The sequence below is a fragment of the Humulus lupulus genome, chromosome 9 (genome assembly GCF_963169125.1).
Source record: "Humulus lupulus chromosome 9, drHumLupu1.1, whole genome shotgun sequence".
In the NCBI taxonomy this organism is placed as follows: domain Eukaryota; kingdom Viridiplantae; phylum Streptophyta; class Magnoliopsida; order Rosales; family Cannabaceae; genus Humulus; species Humulus lupulus.
In genome coordinates, this window is record NC_084801.1 from 160596940 (window position 1) to 160619604 (window position 22665).

General features: G+C 30.6%; 1 protein-coding gene across 1 annotated transcript; it reads right to left on the reverse strand.

Annotated features, from left to right (window-relative positions):
• Positions 1–621: 621 nt before the first annotated feature.
• LOC133800827 (short-chain dehydrogenase reductase 2a) lies at positions 622–2123 on the reverse strand. Its single transcript, XM_062238893.1, has 2 exons — positions 1916–2123; positions 622–1560 (listed from the first exon to the last, which is right to left on the reverse strand). The coding sequence occupies exons 1-2, from the start codon at positions 2017–2019 to the stop codon at positions 717–719; spliced, it is 948 nt and encodes a 315-aa protein (XP_062094877.1). The 5' UTR covers positions 2020–2123; the 3' UTR covers positions 622–716.
• Positions 2124–22665: the final 20542 nt, after the last annotated feature.

The following is a 22665-nucleotide window of genomic DNA, read 5'->3' on the forward strand; positions in this document are numbered from 1 at the left end:
ACATTTTACCACACGTCACGATGCAAAAACTACTTTTGAGACATTCCTACCCCTTGAGAGGAAAAAAAACATAAAATATGAATTAGGATAATTATCTTGAAGGTAATTTGACAACTCGTAAATTTAATTAGATCACCATGCTCAATTTTCCAAAAGAAAGCTCCCCGAATCTAGTGATCAAATATATGAATATTGACAAAGCACAATTCAGATCATTAATAGTACTGAATAGTTAGGTTTGAAATTTGAAAATAACTGTCCTCAAACTTGTATGCCGATTAATTAATGATATATATAGGTATTTATATACAAGTCATCGACTCATATAGAAGAAAATTACATATATATAAATATATATATTTTCACTAAGGTATCAATATTGGAGAGCCAGATCAAACTTAAAAAAAGAGGTAGGCGCATAAAGTATTGTATATTGTAACATATTATAACATGTATTGATCTAAAAAAACATTAAATTGAAGATTCTGATGTGACTGGGAAATGAATATAAAAGAAATCTATATACATTACAAGCCAAATTGGCATATATATATATATATATATGATCAAGAAATACCCATATTGTTGGAAATTTGCACAAACAATGGGAAGGTATGTATATATATAAAATAAATTCAATTGATTATTTCTATCTTTTCATATATATTAACCAAATAACAAATTAAAAGAACCCAAAAAATATTAAGAAGAGAAAATTACAAACCAACACAATTTCTTGAGGTGGTTACTCCACCATCTACAACTAGATTATGACCACTAACATATCTAGATTCCTCACTAGCAAGATAAAGAGCAGCCTCAGCAATATCCCTAGGCTTTAGTGTTGGACCTTTCAAGTTAGCAAGTCCTCTAACAAAATCCTCCATTTTCTCAACTTCTTTATCACTACAAGGCATCCCACCAAAGCTCATACACTCATCATCATCCCCTTCACCATCACCGTCCGATCTCCACGCATTGATGAGCATAGGAGTGGCCACCCCAAACGGCGAAATGCAGTTAACCCTAATCCCATACCGCCCCAACTCGCAGGCGGCGTTCTTCGTCAACCCCACGATCGCATGCTTCGAGGCGGTGTAGGCGTGGGGGCCGAGCCCACCCATGACGCCGGCAACACTGGCGGTGGAGATAATGCACCCGCCGCCGCCTCGTCTAATCATGGCTCGGGCGGCGTGCTTCATGCCGAGCGCGACTCCCTTGACGTTCACTCTCATCACGCAGTCGAATTCGTCGGCGTCGAATTCCATTATGCTCTTCCTCTTGGATTGGCTTCCGAGAACCCCGGCATTGTTGAAGAGAATATCGAGCTGTCCGTACCGAGATATGGTGGATTCGATGAGGTTTTCTACGTCTTCTTCCAAGCTAACATCGCAGTGAAGAAACGAAACCGAGGCTCCTAGTGTTTCGGCGAGGACTTTTCCGGCTGTGTCTTCTACATCGCCGATCACCACCTTTGCGCCGTGTTTGGCGAAGAGTTTCACCGTGGCTTCTCCTATGCCTCTCGCCCCACCCGTGACGATTGCCACTTTGCCCTCCAATCTATATATATTAAATAAATAAAGTTTTAAAACGACAAATTCAAAAAATGTAAAACGACAAGATGGTAATGTTGACTAGTTTTAGGCCACCAAGATGATCAGTGATTTTATATATATATGAAGGACAGTAGTACAGTACTGCAGCCTCTAAACTAAAGCTGTCTCTCTCTCATATGGTCATTGAATATATATATATATATAAGAAAGATGAAGCTGTAGCTGGAAACAATGTGAGATTGATTCTTCAAGAGAGGGAGAAATGTTGCCACGGCAATATGAGGAAAACGACACACACACACACATATATATATATAGAGAGAGAGATGAAGAAGAAGAAGATAAAAAATATATGTTACCTTCTAGGAGTGGGGGTATTGTTTTCCCTTCCCAAGATATGAATCCCATGAAGAGCTTGCTCAGGCATGACTTGGGCCGGCATGGTTTCAGTTTGCATGTACATGGTTTTGTATATATGTATAAATATAGAGATGGAGAGAGAGAGAAGGAGAGAAAGAAGAGGAGAGAGAGGGAGAGAGAGAGAGAGTTTGATAAAGAAGAATTTGTTTTTGTGGGGTGAAGAAGGGAAATGCGAGGCTTTTATAGGCAGCCGAAATATGAGCAGTGGTTTTGAGTGGGCTCCATGCATCCCCCAATCCCATGAGTAGTGGACTCCTCTCTATTTCCAAGCAACCTCCTTGGAGTTTGATTTCAATTAATGTTGGACTTTACTTTGCTCTCTCTCTCTCTCTCTCATAAGTTTAGGTAAAGAACAGAGGTTCAAAATGGGATACAACAAATTTCAAATTTCAAATGGGCACAGTCCTTGCTTATTGTTCTAATTTATATTAATTATACCTCATCTATTAACACCGGCCAATCTATAATTAGAGCTAATTTTAGAGGGGAATATATATATATATATATATACAAAAAATATTAAGCTATATTAAAAAGAAAATTAACATAGTGATATTATTTGGACTTCAATATATAACTATTTTGAATTATACATGAATTCAAACCACTAACAATGAATATATATTTTCTAGGAGTTGAATTTCAATTATGTATATTTTATTATGTGACAAGTTAACTAAAGTGGTAATATAAACAACAATAAAAATGGTCTGTGTATAGCAAAGGTGATCTATATAATATATAACTATATATACAATAAGAACTAGCATTATTATTATTCCAAATGTTGAAGAGTAAAATATATACCTATTATTTATATAAATTTTGTATAATTTAATGTACAATTAATACTGGAAAACAACAACTAAACTGAATATTTGATCTGTCAAAGATCTACATTAATCTGAACCAAAACAAAATATTTATGAAAGAATTATTTTTTCGATCTTGCATATGATTGGTAGTTTAAGGTTTTCGTAATCCCCAAGAAGATTTGGGATCAATTTTTTGTTGTGTGCATTTGTCCATTGATTTTGAAATATTGGGTGAATATATATAAACACAACAAGTCAAAGAGTCCAACTGTGCATAAAGTTTTTATTAGTAGGTTAATTTTGCACATACATCTCTTCTTCTTTTTTTCTTTTTGTCAATTTTGCACTGCAGTACCATAACTCCTAGTCTCCTACCAAGACAATCAGTCCATTCAATGCCATTATGATAAAGGGAGGAAAAAAAAACCTTATTTTTTTTGTTTTTTTACTATTGTCTACTTTTGCTCAACTCTCCTTAACAATGTGAGTCACTTCATGTTATCTCATTGAGAAAAACAATGTTTCTTTCTGGCCCAAGTTCATTCATCGTGTTAATTTTGTAGCCAAGTACAATTACATAAATTGATTTCACACTATTTCAGGTACTATAAATTGGCAACATCTCATTTTTCACATTAAAAAAATAGGAGCTAGATCGATGGATAGAGTAATAACATTTTTCAAGCAATACACTACAAAAAGATGTTATTCAAGTCTCATTATAATTTGTTATCAATCAAGAAAAAAATTCCAAACTAAAAACGGTAGGTAACTATTTGGTACCTATATTTTTGTAAAGTATTGTTTTGATACTCTTTGTTTATAATAATGCTCATTTGGTACTATATATTTTAAAATTATTCATATTTGATACCCTAAAATCAAATTTAATTGATAAAATTTTGCCAATTTAATTAAACTGTTCTTAATTTTGAGTTCCAAATTCAAATTTAATTACTTAATTACATATAACTGATGTCAATTTAGTCTTATTAATAAAAAATATATTTATCAAATCTGAATTTAGGGTACTAAATATGTATGATTTTAAAATACATGATATTATATGAGCATTATTGAAGAAAAAAAATATACAAAAACAATATTTTGCAAACACACAGTACCAAATAAGTAAATTCTCATAATTAATTATTACAAAAATACTCTCCAGCCTATAATAATCCATGTGAATCTCATAATACTAAATTCTCATGAAGCTCTATGCCACTATTATTTATGAGTGATTATTCTTATTTATCAAAAGAGTATATAAGTATCATTAATATATATTATAGTCATTACTAAATACTGTTTTACTAGTGACTAAAGGTGAGTCACTAATAATTGGTGATGTTTGGTATTAATTATTTTTTTAATGTTTATATAGAGTTATATAATTACAGCCAATTAATTTGTACTTAGCTTCTCACTTAAAACAGTTTTTGCTTCTTTTTAAAAATACTTTTTAATGTTATTCTTCTGACTTAAAAAAAATTAAAGGGGCCAAAGTTCTATAAGTGCAAAAGGTGCATGGGGCTTCATTGCCTTTACCTACTTAATTATGATGATTAGCCTCATGAATCATGATAAGATCACCCAACAGCCCAAAATAAACAAAAGAATAAATATAATAAAATTAGGACATAGAAGATTTTGTTGATTTAACTATGAAGATTAGATTCTACAATTGCCAAGAATATGGTAGCTTTTATTATATAATTCTACTTATCTCACAAATAGATCAAAAAAATCCCCTTCCTTAATTTATGTTCCAGCCATTAAGCAGACACTAGGATCAGCTTGAAGTTAGCTCACTTGTTTTTTTCATGTTGTTATATCAATTAAAATGTATGTCAAATTGCCAATTAATACAGAATACTATATAGTATATATACAGACTGTATCAATCTTGGAAGCTTTGACTAGCTACCTACTTATTTCCCTGTCACAATCTCTATCTCTTATTTTCAGGGCACAACCAAAGTTGCAATTTATATATATATATATATATATATATATATGATCTTCTCGAATTTCGATATGTGCATGTATTAATTTATGGCTGCTGAATAAACAGGTTATATACATTTCCATAAGGTACATTTATTATTTATAGGAGAGTTTTAGGAGTGACAGTAACATTTTTTTTACCATAGTTGATTGAGTTTATATCTTTTTGGACACATTGTTTTATTTTAATATTTATTTTGACTCTGTGTTTTGACAAATTATTTTTTGGACCCTATATTTTATAAAATGGTTCAAATATAACCTAAACTCAATTTTGGTCAAAGTTTTCTCAACTAAAATAAAAAATAATTCACCAAACTAACAATTCAAAACAAAAATAAAATTATTCTGCTTAAAAACTGTATTGTTATATTTATTTTTTCTTCATCAAAATTGAGTTTAAAGATCTATTTGAACTATTTTATAAAATATAAGATCCAAAAATAAATTTTTTGAAACACAAAATCCAAACAAACAATTAGAAAAAACACAATCTCTAAAAAAAAAATATAAACCCTATTTGTATTCGTTTAACATGTGAATTGATACAATATACATGAGTATAATGTGTTTTTAAATGTCAAAAAGTAATAAAGTATATAGTGTACAAATGTGAAAGTGACAGATTTTTATCTTTAGGGTCTACTTTCTTTTATTATTTTTGACACGTATTGATTTGAATGCAAATTGACATTTAAAATTAGGAACCAATAAACTATGTTTTGGTTACTAATTTAATATTACTTTTGCATCTGAAATTAAAATTTTGAATTAATATGTGTTTTATACCATTAATCATTCCTCTCTCTCTCTCTCAATAAAATACAGATAATAATTATATCAACTTATCTATTTTATTTGCATTTACTTGGATTATAAATATATTCCAATAATCATACAATAAATATATAAAGTAATGAAACAAAGCATGAATAGTTTTCTTCCGTACATTATTCATCTCTTAAATTATGATCAAACAATTTTAGAGAATGCTTGTCGGATAAATCTTCATTATATTATTGAGTTCCATATTTGGAATCATGCATTATCGTGTACATGTAAAAAATAACCTTATACCTCAAGATAAAAGTACAGAGGAAGATATTTGAAGGAATGAAAAGATTGTATTAAATTCTATAAGCCGAAAAATATACAAAAGATATATATATATATATATATATATGGGTCATGGACTTTTACACCAACAAACTCATAGTACCCAAGTACACTAATAACATAACTAACTAAACATATTTAATGCTAAATAATGCAGCATAATATTATGGGTTAACATCCCCTCAAAGTCACAGGCCTAGGGAAGACTATGAGTTTGGCCATAAGAGATTGAAACCGAGCAGTAGGCAAAGATTTGGTAAGACAATCAACCAATTGATTCTCAGAAGTTGTATAAGCTAAAACAATATGACCAGAGGTCACCCTTTCACGAACAAAATGGACATCAATTTCCACATGTTTAGACCGAAAATGCAAGACCGGATTAAAAGCCAAATTAAGGGTGCTAATATTGTCACAATGAAACACAGGAGGCGCAAAAGAGGGAAGCTGCAATTCAGATAGCAAAGAGACAACCCAGGAGACTTCAGCAACCCCATTGGTGAGAGCACGATACTCCGACTCAGTGCTGGAACAAGAGACCACCTTTTGCATGGCAGAACACTAAGAAATCAATTTGTTACCAAGAAACAAACAGTAGGCACTCGTACTCCTTCGATCATCCGGACAAGACGCCCAATCAGTGTCTATGTAACAGAAAAGAGAGCGAGCAGATTGGTGATGAATCCCCAAGCCAAGAGTAGCAGTACCTTTCAAGTAATGAAGTAGTCGTTTGACAGCTAGCATATGCGTATCAGTTGGAGCATGCATGAATTGACAGAGTCAATTAACAACAAAGGATATATCCAGTCTAGTGATGGTGCAATATAGCAAGGACCCAAGGATACTTCGATATTGAGTAGTATCAGCAAGAGGAACACCCTCATGAAGTGATAAAGAGGCAAAAGCAAAAGGTGTAGGTACAAGTTTAGAGTTAAGCATACATGTCCGAGTATGAATATCCCAAATATATTTCGTCTAGCTGAGATGTAAACTAGTAGACGACGGACGAACCTCTACACCTAGAAAAAAATGCAACATGCTAAGGTCATTCACAGCAAACCGAGTAGACATATATCGCAATAAATCATCAATAAGAGAAGAAGAGGAACCAGACCAGTGACGATAATACCATCGACATATACAAGAACCACCAACATATGACCCGAGTGATGATAGATAAACATTGAAGTGTCAGCAACAAAACAAATAAATCCCAGTCAAGTAGAGCGGAGCTAAATTTGAGAAACCAAGCCCGAGGCGATTGCTTAAGACCATAGATAGATTTATGCAATCTACATACATGATGAGGTCGAGAAGCATCAACAAATCCTTTAGGTTGAGCCATAAAAACATTTTCTTGAAGATCCTCGTGTAAAAATGCATTTTGCACATCCAATTGGCGAAGAGGCCAATTACGCAATACCGCTATACTCAACACCAAACGGATAGTGGTAGGTTTGATCACCGGGCTAAAGGTCTCATGATAATCCAAGCCATGAGTTTGATGAAATCCTTGAGCCACCAAATGGGCTTTAAATCTGTCCACTGAACCATCAGAATGCAATTTAACACGATAAACCCACTTGGAACCAATTACTCTACAATGTGTGGGCTTAGGAATCAAGAACCATGTATTTTGAGACTATAAAGCATCAAATTCACGCTGCATAGCAACCACCCAATGGGCATTAGTAGAAGCTTCAGCATAGGAAGAAGATTCCACAGGAATAGAGGCAGCAATAGCACAAGATAGTTTCGGTTTGAACACACCTACCTTCGATTGTGTGACCATGGGATGAGTATTTGAAGTTGGTACCTCAGGATGTAGAATAGGAGAGCTGGACGGTAAATAACTAGAAGAGAGGGAAACAGACTCATTAAGAGAGTGAGAAGGAGGGGAAGGGGTAGGTGGAGATATGGAAGATGAAGAAGGTAAAGAAGAGGAAGGGGAAGAAGACACACCAGAGGAAAAAGGTAAAGAAGAGATAATAGGAAGAGGAGAAGGGGGAGAAGGAGACACAGTGGGAGCAGTAGCAAAAGGAAAGACCTCCTCATTAAAGACAACATATCTGGTAACATAAATGCGACCAGTGGAAACAGAAAGACATACATAGCCCTTATGGTTACTGCTATATACAATAAAAACACACGATTGTGAGCAAAAATCCAGCTTATGTTTATTATAAGGACGCAAGAAAGGAATCATTGACACCAAAGGTTCGAAAATGATGATAAGTGGGTTGTTTACCATACAACAGAAAATAAGGAGAATTATTATGTAACAGCCGAGTAGGTAATCTATTTATGAGATAAACTACAATAGCAAAGGCATAAGACCAATGATTTTGAGGAATAGATGCATGAGCCATCAAGGCAAGCCCCATCTCAACAACATGCCTATTTTTGCGCTCTACCCTCCCATTTTTGTTGTGGAGTATATAGTCAAGAAACCTCATGATGAATACCATGTTTTGGAAAAAAAGAATGTAAAGAGTGAAATTCACCGCCCCAATCCGAACATACAAGTTTAATAGAACATTGAAACTATGTATGAACCATTGCTTGAAATTGTAAAAAAGAATTATAAACTTGGTCTTTGGAATGAAGTAAATAAACCATGTAAATCTGGTAAAATCATTAATAAAGAGTACAAAGTATCTAGCACCAGTAATGGAAATAAAAGGGGAAGCACCCCATAAGTCAGTGTGAACTAAATCAAACATAGATTGACCACGAGAAATAGACAAAGGAAAAGGCAAACGATGGGACTTAGCCAATTGACAAGCAGTACAAAAATCCTAGTTAGATGAACCAGCATTAGACAAATTACATAAAGACAACACAATTCGAACATCTCGATGAGGATGCCCCAAGCGAAAATGCCACAAGTTGGAAGGATTACTGGTAGTGAGATGAAGTTGAGGAGAGAAAGAAGACACTAGAAGAGTGGCTGACTTTGTAGAGCCCATTATCGAGATGACCCCGCAGAAGAACCCGGTGGTTTACCTGGTTCTTGACCAAGAAAAAATGGGGATGAAACTCAATATAGGCATGATTATCATTACACAATCGAGAAATACTAAGAAGATTTTTGGTAAGAGAAGGGGAATGATAAACATGACTCAATTTTAGCACAGAGTGTGGAGTAGAAATGGAAGAGGTACCAACATGCGAAATAGAAGATTGCTTACCATTGTCAACAGTCACTTGATCTATACCCACATACAGAGAAGTGGATTCAAGCATGTTGAGATCAGGTGTAAAATGGTGAGACACATCGGAATCCATGTACCAAGACTGGTCCTGAAGAGTTTGCAGAGTAACAGTAGGAGAGGGAAAATAAGGCATCGAAGGTGGAACATATGTGTTAAAATTCTGAGGAGCAAACGGACCTAGCTGATACTGCAAATTGGCTATGTGGTAACACTTGGTAGCAGTATGCCCAGGCTTAAAACAGATTTGACACCGAGGCCTAGGAGCACCAGGACTATATTCAGAAGTCCAAGAAGGTCAAATTGAAGATGACTGCTCAGGAGAAAATCCATGGGGTCTGGACACACGAGGAGAGAATGGTGAAGATGTTGGATGTTGAAAACCACCTAAAGAAGAAATAGAGGGCCTGGATTTGGTGGTTTGAAGATTATCCATGTTGGCTTGAAGGGAGCTTAATTGGGCCACTGAAGATTGTTGATCCAACCTAGCATCATGACTAAGAAGTAAGTTGTACACATCCTCAACAGTCGATTTATCAGATCGATTTTGCAATGAAGTAACAAAGGCATTATACTCAACACCCAGACCATTCAAAAAATAGTGTAAGTGATCTCGATAGCTCACAGGCTCGCCAACAGCAGCAAGAGAATTACAAATGCAACAAAATTTCTGCACATACGCCATAGCCGTGAGCCCATCCTTTCGAATTGTTTGAAGAGAAGTGTGAATCTTATAGATCCGAGCAAAAGAGGATGCAAAATACAATTGTTCCAAAGCTACCCAGATCTCCGAAGCAGTAGTGTAGCCCACCAATTGCCTAAGCATATTCTTAGAAATGGAAGCATAAATCCAGCTCATAAGAAGACGATCATACATTTGCCAATCAGTATAGTCAGGATTGATCTGATTCGGGATCTGCTCTATAGTGTGAGGGGGACATGGTTGAGTGCCATCGAGAATATCTTCTAACCCATTAGCAATAACAATGTTGAGTAGCTGATTTTTCCAGACCAGAAAATTATTATCATCAAGCTTAACTGCAAGAGGTTGATTCACAGAAGGTAAACTTGGAAGAGCAGGAAGCGTGGTAATAGTGGCCACCGCCTGAGTAGGAACGTGTGTTGCAGTAGGAGTAGCTGAATTCAGTGGAGTATTCAGTGAGTCATCACTAGAAACAAATTGACTTTGTGTAGTCGTTGTGGGAGCTGATTATGACTCTGATACTATGAAGATAAAAGTACAGAGTAAGATATTTGAAGGAATGAAAAGACTATATTGAAATTCCTTAACCTCAAAATGTACAAAAGATATATATATATATATATATATATGGGTTTTACACCATATACGACCCAACTAACAAACTCATACTAGTACCCAAGTACACTAATAACATAATTAACTAAACATATTTACTGCTAAATAATACAACATAAGACTATGGGTTAATAGTTTCAAAAATATATATAATTTAAATTTTAGTTATATTAATTACAAAAATCATTAGATACAATACATATATAATGGATATATATATAGTTAAGTAAAAAAATAATTAAAGAAGTTTTAAGGTAGTAAGATAATCTAAATATAAATATTTCACTTAAAAAATCTAATCCCAACAAAAAGAAAAAACTCAAAATATCTAATATATTCATAATCAAAACGATACACTCAATACCAAATTTCTCTTGATCCACTTTAGTATTATAAGTAAGGAAATCTCTATCATCTTTCTCTATTCACATGCTCAAACGGTATAAGTATGCCACATTTTTTTCCTTAGCTCCTTCACGACTCGTTCGGCCACCAAGACAAAAACATGGATTGGACAATTTGTCCAATGTTTGGATATCTTGGAGGACTAATTAAACTAATCCGGTCATCCAAAATCCCAATGCTGTGATTAAATAATTGCATTAGGATTATTATTTTTCTTATTTTTTTTTTTTAAAAACTTATATTTGTAAATATGTTTTAAATCTAAAAGGAATTTAAATGAAAGAATTCAAAACTTATTTATAAATTTTTTATTAAAAAATATATACTAAAAGTAGTGAAAAGGTACAATTGAATTGCCATAAACAAGGTATTAAAATAATATTGATTAAACAATAGACTATTAAATTGGTTCCAAGACAAAACAATAGAGTACTAAAATTATATATTCACTTTAAAAGATTAAGATTATTATTTAAAAATTTTAATAAAATAACATTTATATCATATTAAATTATATTTTAAAATCTTATTTTATTTAAATATATTTTATTTTATTATTTATTAGATAAAAGTGAAAATTTAATTCATTCTGTATTTAGTCTTATATTACACCAAACACGGTATAACACTTAAATAATCCAATATAAGTCAATCAAGTTCAATCCAATCCCAATCTTCTCGATAGTGAGTCCAATGAAGTTGGCCAAATGACCATGTAGTGTCTTTGGTGTGTACAAACAATAAAATGAAAATTATTAATCACAGAAGATTTGTAGTGGTTGGCATAATTTTAGAGACATGTCTACTTGCCTTTACAATTTTTTAATATAATGTAGAAGAAAAATATTTATATATATAAAATAAATGCTCTTCTCTTTCAAAGACTCTTTACAAAGTTGACATTGGTGCTTCTTCACTTAACACTACAAACAAAAAACTGAAATAATTCAATTTTAATTTTTAAATCACAGTATATTTTTTTGTTTTAGCACTAAATATCATGTTTAGTTACAGTTAATATATATTATGTGACTAAAAAATTATTTTTAATTATTAATATAACTTTATTCACGTGGTCATAGACTATAATCTAATGAAACGGTACATCTTCTCACAAAGAGGGAGTACCAAGATCAAATCTCCCACCCCAATATCAAAATATATATAGAGATATTGACAGCGATAATATCTACACATTTTTAAAAGTTACACTTTAATACTTAAATGTTTTTTGCGTTAATAATACTTAAATCTATAATTTTGGTGCAACCGTTAATACTCACCGTTAAATGTCCGTTAATTATACAAGTGTAACTTTTGAAACGATTTGGGTATTGTTGACACCGTTTTTCGTCAACTTAAAATGTAGAGCACGTAAACAGTAAAGAACTATGGCAAGAATAACACAAAAAAACAATGAGAGTTTTTTACGTGGTTTAGCAGTTAACTCTGCCTAGCCCACGAGTCTTTGTTATTAGAACTTAGGAAATTTCTGGAAATTCTTCAGGAATGAATTTCTAGAAGTTCTCTCAAGATCACAAAAATTCGGTCATTTACAATGGTACATGACTTCTCTATTTATAGAGGAGATCTCAGAATACTATCCCACATGATTCGGGAAGTTATTCTGTATATTAATAAATTTAATGGCTTTAAAGCCTATAACTCCTATATACAAGGAAACGTCTCCTGAAGACCAGGGGGCGTATAACCGACTAGTTAATATCCTTTTATTGTAGGGAAGTGTTAGGAGTGTGTCCTAAAAGCAAGTAAAAACATTTGTTTTTTCTGTGAATAAATAAATACAATGGTTTATTATTATTGTCATATTTAGATTGTTAAATTATTGTTTGAATAATTTTGTAAATATCAGAAAAATTCCATATTCATTATTGAGGATGTGATCTTGTATTAGTACGAGAGAATTAAGATCACATGAATGAATAAAAATAGTCAACAACAACAAATTAAAGTTATGGAATTCTTTAATTGGAGTTGTAAGTACGGTTTACTGAGTATCATAATGATACAAATAATCTAGATTCGGATTATTGATGTGGAAAGACATCTCGGTAAATGTGCTTTATATAATATGATTATATATGACATGGACTGATGTGAATTAAAGTCTTTATCCAAAAACCATTTAACAATAAAAACTTGTAACTCATATCAAAACTGATGATCATTTATAGATCAACCTAAATCCTGAGTGTTCATGAACTCCTGTTCATGTTTATTAAATCTTTTGATTCATTCGTTAAGGTCTCTTCAAAGAATGAGGCTAATGACTTTTGTTTTGGAGATTTAATATCATGGATGGCTGGGAACATGTATCAACAATACGGAATCTAATCTTTCCTAACTGACCGTATATTAGTTCCCTTAAGGGTTAATTCTGGAACTGAATGATTTTGAACTCAAATCTATAATTAGATTATAGATTAATTATTCACTAGTGAATTAATAGTACTTAAGGAATAAGAAGTAAATTAGAAAGGTTAAATGGTAATTCTTCCATTCTAATTTATGAACTAATTAATTAGAGGGTTGAACTATTGTAAGATGGTTATACTAATGGACGACTTAAGAAAAAGATTTCTGTAAAAGTATATCTATAACATAAAGAGTGCAGTTCTGAATTTATAGTGGAGTAATATCAGAATTAATAAATTAACTATTATAATTAAAGAGTTTAATTATTTAGTTTCAATTTGTTGGAGCTTAATGTTATAGGTCTATGGTCCCCATAATGGCTCAAACAATCACAGTCAAAGGCAAATACAAAAATTGGGCAAAAAGGACTTATGTGATAAGTAAAATATTTTTCTATGTATCAAACATAATTATTGTTTAATTATGTGTAATTAATTAATTATTTGATTTAACAAAAATATAATTAATTTTGAATTAATTTATTTTTGGGATTTTTGGTATTTAAATAATAATAAAATTGGGAAAAATCACATGCCTGCACATACATGTGGTACACGTGTGGCACAGTGCACAGGCACTGTGCTACACGCATAAGAGATGGGCTGAGTCTCTTGATTCCACAATTTTAGTTATTTAAATATTAAATAAACAATGAGATATTTTAATATGATTAAAATATTATTATTTAAACAAAAATCTGATAACTGATCAGTTATTTTGAATTTGTTTAAAATAACAAATATTTTAATATATTGGATATCAGTTTTCACAGAACGTAAGTTTTCAGGGATAGAAAAATATCTAGGATTCTCTCAGAGAAAAAGATCAGTGACAAAACACAAAGGTCATTGTTCTTCACAAAACCTAGGTCCAAACTTTATCAGATCTCATGTGTTGAGAATATCTGATAAATAGTTATTGTCTATTATTTGTATAGCGAGCCCACACTCATTCTTTGTGTGACTGAGAACATTTTGGAAGATCTTGGTGTGAGATCTCAAGGATTCAGCCATACGAAAAGATAGCAACAAGGAAGGACCTGAGGTAATGTTTCTATTCTTGTCCTTGATTCAATATATATATGAGTGTGAAGAAGTAGATCTAGAAATCTTATGGGATTAATCTGACAATTTGATTGTTGTTCCGCTGCGCATAATCTCTGATTTGATCAATAAAAACCAACAGGAAGTTACAACAATAAATATCTCTTGAATGCGTGGACTGCGTCTCCTCAAATGACCTATTAAGCCTTTCGAGATCAGCAATCAGCATCATACCCATCTAAGTCTCTGAGTAATTTACGAGTTGCCTTATTTTCCCAAGACCAACTCGGAGTGGGTAAATACCACCGAGACCGCCTTACTCCGAGCTCACACTCATGCCAAGCTCGGTCCACTTGATCCGAGGCTGCCCGACAATGGATATACTCCGATTGTTCTGTTTTTCGAGCTTATAAGGACTTCGAGGTTACTCCTCTTCGAGGTTGCCACTTGCTTTGAAGATTCGAGGTCTAGATTGAGAACATGTATTTTAGCTATCGCGAACTCACACCTGACGGATCCAGCTTTCGAGGTCGCAACCTCAAGTCTCGAAATCTGGGTGTAACAGGTATTATCGTTGCCAAATATCCTTAAATTCTTTAAATACTACAAAAATCATTTTAAATTTAAAAAAATCTAAAATATTATTAAAAACTGATTAATAATATGGATTTTTGGATGATTTTGAGTTTCAATTATAATTTGGGTTGTTTCAGATTTAAAAATTTTAATTTTATTAATTAGTTTTTAATAATTTTTTAGATTTTTTAAAATTTAAAATGATTTTTATAAATTTTAAAGAATTTAAATACTTTAGTTTATAATCATCCCAAAATACATATGTGCCAGTGTATACTTGATGTACCAAAATTGTAGATTTATGTATTACCACAAAAAACAATGGGTACTAAAGTGTAATTTTTGAAAAGATTTAGGTATTACCACTGTTAATTACACTAATAAAAATGTATCACATGGATACTTAACGAGCAGTTAATGGTGAGTACTAACAGTTGTACTCAAATTATAGATTTATGTATTATTACAGCTAAAAAAAGATTTGGGTATTAAAATGTAACTTTTGAAGAAAAAAAATTGGGTATTATCGGCACAAAAATTCCATATATATATATATAACTTTATTCACAAAAAAAAAACTATATTTGTTTTGTTACTAACATTTTCATTCATAAATATTTTAGTAATAATATAATTATGATAATATATTCTCAGGTCATTTTTAGACATAATTTTGACTAAAACTAGTAAAAAAAATTAGTATAATATTAATGTAATTATCATTTCATTCCACTTAATATATGGAATCATCCATTTCCCAAAAAATAATAATAACATATATATATGGAAGAAAAACAATTCATAATAAAAAAAAAGTCATTACAAATAAGTAACCAATAACAAATCCTACTTATTAATGTTTTTCATGTAAAAAAAAATGATCATGCCTTAATTAAAAATGGTCATTATATTTGCACCCCAAAAATATATTTAAACACCCCATTAATTAAAAAATTAATTTTTAAAATCATTTTCAACACTTTTTCTTAATATATTTTCTTTGACATTCTTTGATTTCTTTTTTTTTTTGTTAATTTCAATAATTTTATTTTATCTTGTTTTCATAATTTTTTTTAAAATAATATATAATTTTTAGAAAAAACTCCTTACTCTAACAAGTTTTTATATAATTTTTATTTTAATTAATTATTTATTTAAATATTTAAATTATATATTATTTATATTTATTTTTTATAATATGTAAAAGAAAAAAATAGAAAAATATGAGCATAGGTTTAAAAATATATATATATATTATATATTAATTTTTAATAAAAATAAGATGTCTTAATCAAATTTTGGAGTGCAAATATAATGTCCATAAAAAAAAATCTCTAATTTTCTTGGAATTAAAGCCAAATCTAGCTAGATTAAAGTGAAGAGGACAAAGATCAATCACATCTCTTTAAGCATTCAATCTTCTTCAAATTATAAGTTTATAACAATGTCTTTATAAACACAATCATAGAATTGATTAAGGCCCTGCCCCCCTCACATAAATTAAAAACATTATATATTAGTGGATGTTATTATTAATTACTTATTACTTTCACAATCTCATTAATTGAATATTGTTTTAGTTATGGACATTTGTATACACTACCCCTTTGATCATAAATAAGACAAGAACAAAATAATTAAAAACCAATAAATCATCCTCAACCTTCACTGTCTCTAGCTTTATATTGCCCCATTCATAATTTTGTTTTTTTCCTCTTTTTTTGTTTTTCTTTTGCTTTAAAAAAAAATAATATTATAAAAACATATCCCAGATTCCAATTATTTTGTGCGATCGATGATGAGTTTGATAATAAACAGTTATAGTGGAGAGAAAACCTATTTTATTTTGGAGCCATTTATTTATTCCTTCAACGTGAATCACGACATTATACGTTTGCATATATTGCCATATATACCAAGAATACCCTTATATATTTATACTACAAAAAATATGTTAATTTATAACCACTCCCCACGTACTTTGACTTGATATAATTAATCACTATAACATCTCAAAGTGGTAGCTAGTAGCTACCTAGTCATGATACTCTTCCTTGATTCACCCAAAACTAGAAAAAGGAATCAATTAATTTTACTTAGTTGAAATGAATAATAGAAATTTGTATTATTTTGGTTCCAATAGATCTCTTAAGGATGTATTAAGAACTACCAGAGAAAAAATATAAATTAAATAGTTATTTATCAATAATAATTTTTTTTTAAATAATAAAACATGTTGGATAAAATGTTTTTTTTTTTCTTATTACTGATAAAAATTAAAGATTGCGAACTAAATCAGATAAAATTATCTTAGATTTTTCAATAGAATTATTAAAAGTTATCACATGGCCGTCTATAGGTGGATAAATTAGGTATTATTAATTTTTTTCAATTGATTTTTCCAATTTTATTTCCTGAATTTTTAAACACTTCTATAATCAATAAGCTCTATAAGAAAAATGGGGCCACTTTGGTGCAATTAGTTTTTATATTTCGGTTATTTTCAGCACTTAAATATTTAAGTAAATAGTTATAATTCTAATTTTTTTGATATGACAGTGTACACTGTAATTATTTAAGATATTCTACAAATTTTCAATAAATTTTGAATAATTTACCGTGTTGAAAATAATATTCAAACTATTTGTTGTACGCATGTCTATTTTTTTATATACACGTGTAAAATTCAATTGTTTGAACATTATTTTCAACATTAAATTATTGTAAATTTATTGAAAATTTGGATAATGTCATAAATGATTACAATGTACACCGCCGTATAAAAAAATTAGAATTATGACTATCTAAGTGTAGAAAACTATAAGCAGTTGCACCAGTGCAGCCAAAGGTGTCGAAAAATATGCAAATGCAAGTAGAAAATTATTTAAGCAAATAAAAATAGAAGTGGCATTAGAGAGACATGCAAGCTTGGTCATTTAAAAAAATGGAGAGAAAATAAAAAATGAAAAAGTTCCCAAGAAAAATAAGAAAAATAATAAAAAAAAAATATGAAAAGTAATGTCAGGTAGAAAAGAGAAAACGTATAGGAGAGACAGAAACACTAAAAATGTCATTAAGTTTTTAATACATGTATTTTAAAAAATAATAATAAATTAATACAATTTTCATAATATGAGAAAAAGATATATTGAGATCTTATTTTTATTTAGAAAAAAAAATTGATTTAACTTTATTATTCCTCAAGAAAGACTACAAATGATATTGATTTCATGAAAATGATTGCAAACACGACTTTATTACAATCAATTTTATTTTAGTCATTTTTGTGGCCTAGTTTGGTCAATATATATATATGCTTAATAAAGTGAAAGCCCTTAATTATTTGATGTGTAAAGTTAGAGTATTGGTAAAGGAGTGCTAAAATGGTAGCGCATTGTTATATTTAGCACATTTTAACAAAATTATGACTCAAATGTTGCTCTAAAAATTGTGTCAAATTTGAAACATACTAAAAGTTGTGTCAAATTTAGCATAAGATATAACGTGGGCTAAATTTGGCCAGCAATAAATGTCATTTTTTTTATTTATCATATTGTCACTAATTTATTAATCACCAATTAATGACTAACCATATTACTTTTTGGGGTACGTCTAGGATGCACCCCTTAAAAATGGGCATACTTGTAACGCCCTAATTTCTCATAAATTATCGAGAACACAGCGTTTGATCATAATCATAAACATTTCTCTTTTATTGAATGAAAACTTAAAAATAAGTATATGGATCCATGGTTTTACAAAAATGAAATAATTGTCTTTCACATATTAAAATGAGCAACATTAAATAAAACTTTAAAAGAAAACATTCTTTAATAAAAATAAATAGGCCCACTTGATTTTCCTCAACTATATGGTCCCCACGAGTACATCACAAAGCTTCTAGGTCTCACTCGCCACCGACCTTTCTATCTTTAATTGCTTGAAATAACAACATCATAAGGGGTGAGCTTCTAAGCCCAATAAGGAAAATACAAACAAGAATTAGTCATATAATCATATAATAAAACATATCATAAATTTCACAAGCGTTATAACAAAACCGATTTATACTAATTCTACAACATCATAAAACTTTACGTCATATCATAGCCTAAGTCATAATCATAAATCATAATCTAAGTCATAGTTCATAGTCTTAAGTCATAAGTCATAGGTCATAAGTCATAATCGTAACTATAGGTCATAGGTCATAATAACAAGTCAGATATAATAAAAAGATAAGTGTTTATACAAGGGTAGCAATTAAGCCTCAGACAATAGTCTGTCATACACCGGACATCAACTTAGGTCCGTCATAAAATTTTGGCAACCGAGCCTACCGGACATAAGTCCGTCATACATCATTGGACACCTTAGGTCCAGACACACTTACCCATTTATTGTACCTGAAATGCTATGTCATACAAAACATAAACTAGCTCATAACTAAACTACCTAATTTTCCTTACCAAATAAGGGATATTGAAGACAAGTGCGGGATCAGAAACTCCTAAAACCAAACATAAAGAAACCATAAGTCCTCTAGAGAAAAGAAGATGATGAGAAGATCTAAACCATCGGAATAAAACTTACCAAAAACCTTAAGTTTCAAAGAAATCGAACACCTAACCAAAAGTCATTATAATGAGTTAGGTTTTGAAATAAAAGGAAAGAATAAGAAGAATGGAAATGGATTAAACCTGAAGATTAAAAGTACCTTAGACAGCTTATGGCTTCGTTCTATACTTCAAACACCGAAATCACTCAAAAGCTTACTTCCCGAGTGTTTAGATAAGCTTCAGATTTGAAAGCTTTAATCCCCCAAACCCAAGTGTTTCTCTCCAAAATGAAAATAGGAGCTTGAAGGCTTTGAAAAGTGCTTGAAAAATGATGAGAATGGCTGAGTGAAGGGTCCTATTTGTAGAGTTAAAGGAGTGAAACTAACTCCCATTTCAATGAATAAAATGATTAAAAATAACATTTTTCGCTCAAAAGATGCCCAGAACACGGTAAAAAACGTTCAGGAACAAGTCAAAGTTGTTGAGGATTGTTTCTAGCTTCAGATTCCACAAAAATTCAACAATGGTCACTGGAGCCAATATATCGCCTCCTATAGGGGATATATCGTCTGCACCATAATCCCATTAAAAACCAAATTCGCTCAAAAGATGCCCTAATTAAAAACCAAATTCTTTGTAATCTCATTTTATTATCAATAAAAGAATAGAAATCATTTTTTTGACTTGGTCAATCACTTTGCTCACATGTTTTATTTTCATGATTATTTGTTTAATATAAACTTATATTAAATCCCGAGCATATAGCTAATCTTATCTATAGTGACGTAATCACAGTGGAATATAAATATGATTATATGTTCAAAATAATTTAGTCCTAAGATTAGTCAGTGCAAAGGATTTACACTGACTTGCCAATCTATGATATGATCTACTTACACATTATAGTGTTATGTTCTTTCCAGAACATTAGCAAAGTAGATAAGATCGGATGTATTTGTTACATCGGACAAGACCGACATTGACAGTTGATATCTATTCTAGTCATATCATATAGTTGACCATAGGTCAATTCAATCTCAATTCTGAGTGGTTAGTATTCTAACTGATTGTATTATTTGAGTTCTTTGACTTGTTCATTACCAGCTTACCCTACAGACTAGCCCATACTTACATCTTGGGAACTCGGTAGTATAATTAAGTGGGAGTGTTAATCATAGATATGAACATCTATAGCTTCTGATGAAGAAGTGAAACGACGGTTTCCTTTTAGTTTAGTTCAATGTGTTAAATGATAGAGATCTCATTTCATTTACAAGGAACTAAGTGTTTTAAGGATACAATACAATGAGGGGTAAAACGATATTTTAGTCATATCTCATTGTAGACCGTCTATAGAGGATTGAGTGAAAATTATGGTTGTAACAATGGATAATTAATAGCGTATCTATATTTGTTATAGAGCGTTCTATGAATTCAAGAGTGCAATTCCGAGTCTATAGTGGAGTCACGAGGAATTAATAAGTTAGTAAATTTATTTGTTAGATTTATGATAACTTATTGGAGCTTGATTTCATAGGCCCATGATCCTCATTGTACCTTGGGTAAAATCATCTAGATAGTCTCAATTAATTGATTTAATTATCAATTAGAATTATTAAAGTTGACCAAGTCAATTTTGGATAGTTTCACAGAGTTATGTAATTTTGAGAAAAAAAAAGAGAAATTATAGCAGATTTATTAATTAAGATAAATTGGTATCTAAATTAATAAATAAGTTTAAATCAATGTTCAAATTATAAATAATTAATTTGATAAAGGATTTAAATGATTATTTAATTAATTAAATCAATAGAAAATAATACAGACCTTGATTTTAAGTCTAATGGGCTTATAATCAAATGAGAAATTTCATGGGCCTAAAGCCCATGGTAATTTCGACCTAGGGCTTTAAAATGACTATTATTTTATTGATTTTTTAATTAAATTAAATGGTCTAATTGAGTCTACAAAAGGAGTGCTTAGAGAGAAGTCAAAACATAAGTCACAAGTCAGATTTTCTGATAGTTTTATATGAAATTTCGTTTTTAGTAATTACCAAATTAATTAAACCATTTGAATTAATTAAAGTGCGGAATGGTAATTAATAGGATTTACAATAGATTCTCTCTAAACACAAGTCCTTTTCTAAGCTTCTTTTTTATTTTCTCTTCTTCTCTCTATATCTATCTCATGTGTTGAGAATTGCCCACACTAGTCTAGGTGATTCTAAGGATACATTGGAAGACTGTGAAGAAAATAGAAGATCGGTTCAGTTTCTTGATAATACTCTGCAACAAAGAGGATACAAGAGTTAGAGAAACTGAAGGAATGACTCTTTCATTCCACTGCGTATACTGTAAGTATTCTTGTTTTTGTGTCTCTTTGAATTCAATTTTAGAAACATGTTTTTAGGCTATCTCGTATTAATTTGTTTAATATTAGATATATATGAAAATAAATAAAGATCATGTATAAGTTTTCCCAACAACTGGCCTCAGAGCCTTTGGTAATCTTTATTTTCATGCATGAACATGTTTAAAATTGTATTATTTGATATGTTTAAATAATTGGATGGTTTTCATGTTTTTATGAAGCATATTGATTTTATGTGATTATGAGCAATTTCTTAGGTTATTTTGTTGAGTTTTCTATGCTATTAATTTTTATATATGCTTTATTTTGTGTAAAACATGTTAAAAATTAATTAGAATATAGTTTTGGTTTGAAAATTTGCTCAAAAAAAAATTTTTTGGAAAAATTTTGCCTGGCTACCCATGCGCGTGCGTCCACGCACACCAGCCACTAACACAGTGATCAGTACCCACAGGTACTATTCATTCAATTTTTTTTTTAAATTAAAGAAAAATAAAATTTGTGGAAATAAATTATTTATAATCAAAACCAAAAATATCTTTTTTGTTTTATCATTTATTTATTTTTTAAAATAAGATATTTTTGTTAGTTGAGATTTAAATAATTAGATATTTTCTATAATTACTCAAATTCAAATTTTGAAATAGACTAACAACTTAATTTTAAATCTTTTAATATATTAAAATATTATAATTATGATATCAGATATTTAAGATATTTTCATTTAAATTCTTGAATTTTTTTATTAACTCTTTATTTGAAAATATAAATATATTTTTATTCTATAGTTTTTAATATTTAAATTTTTTGAAATTTGAATATTGTT

Excerpts from the sequence above, each read along its gene's own strand:
- LOC133800827 (XM_062238893.1), bottom strand. The coding sequence starts at position 2,019 with ATGTACATGCAAACTGAAACCATGCCGGCCCAAGTCATGCCTGAGCAA. Across the intron at positions 1,561-1,915 it reads AATACCCCCACTCCTAGAAG|ATTGGAGGGCAAAGTGGCAA; the intron begins GTAACATATATT and ends TAATATATATAG.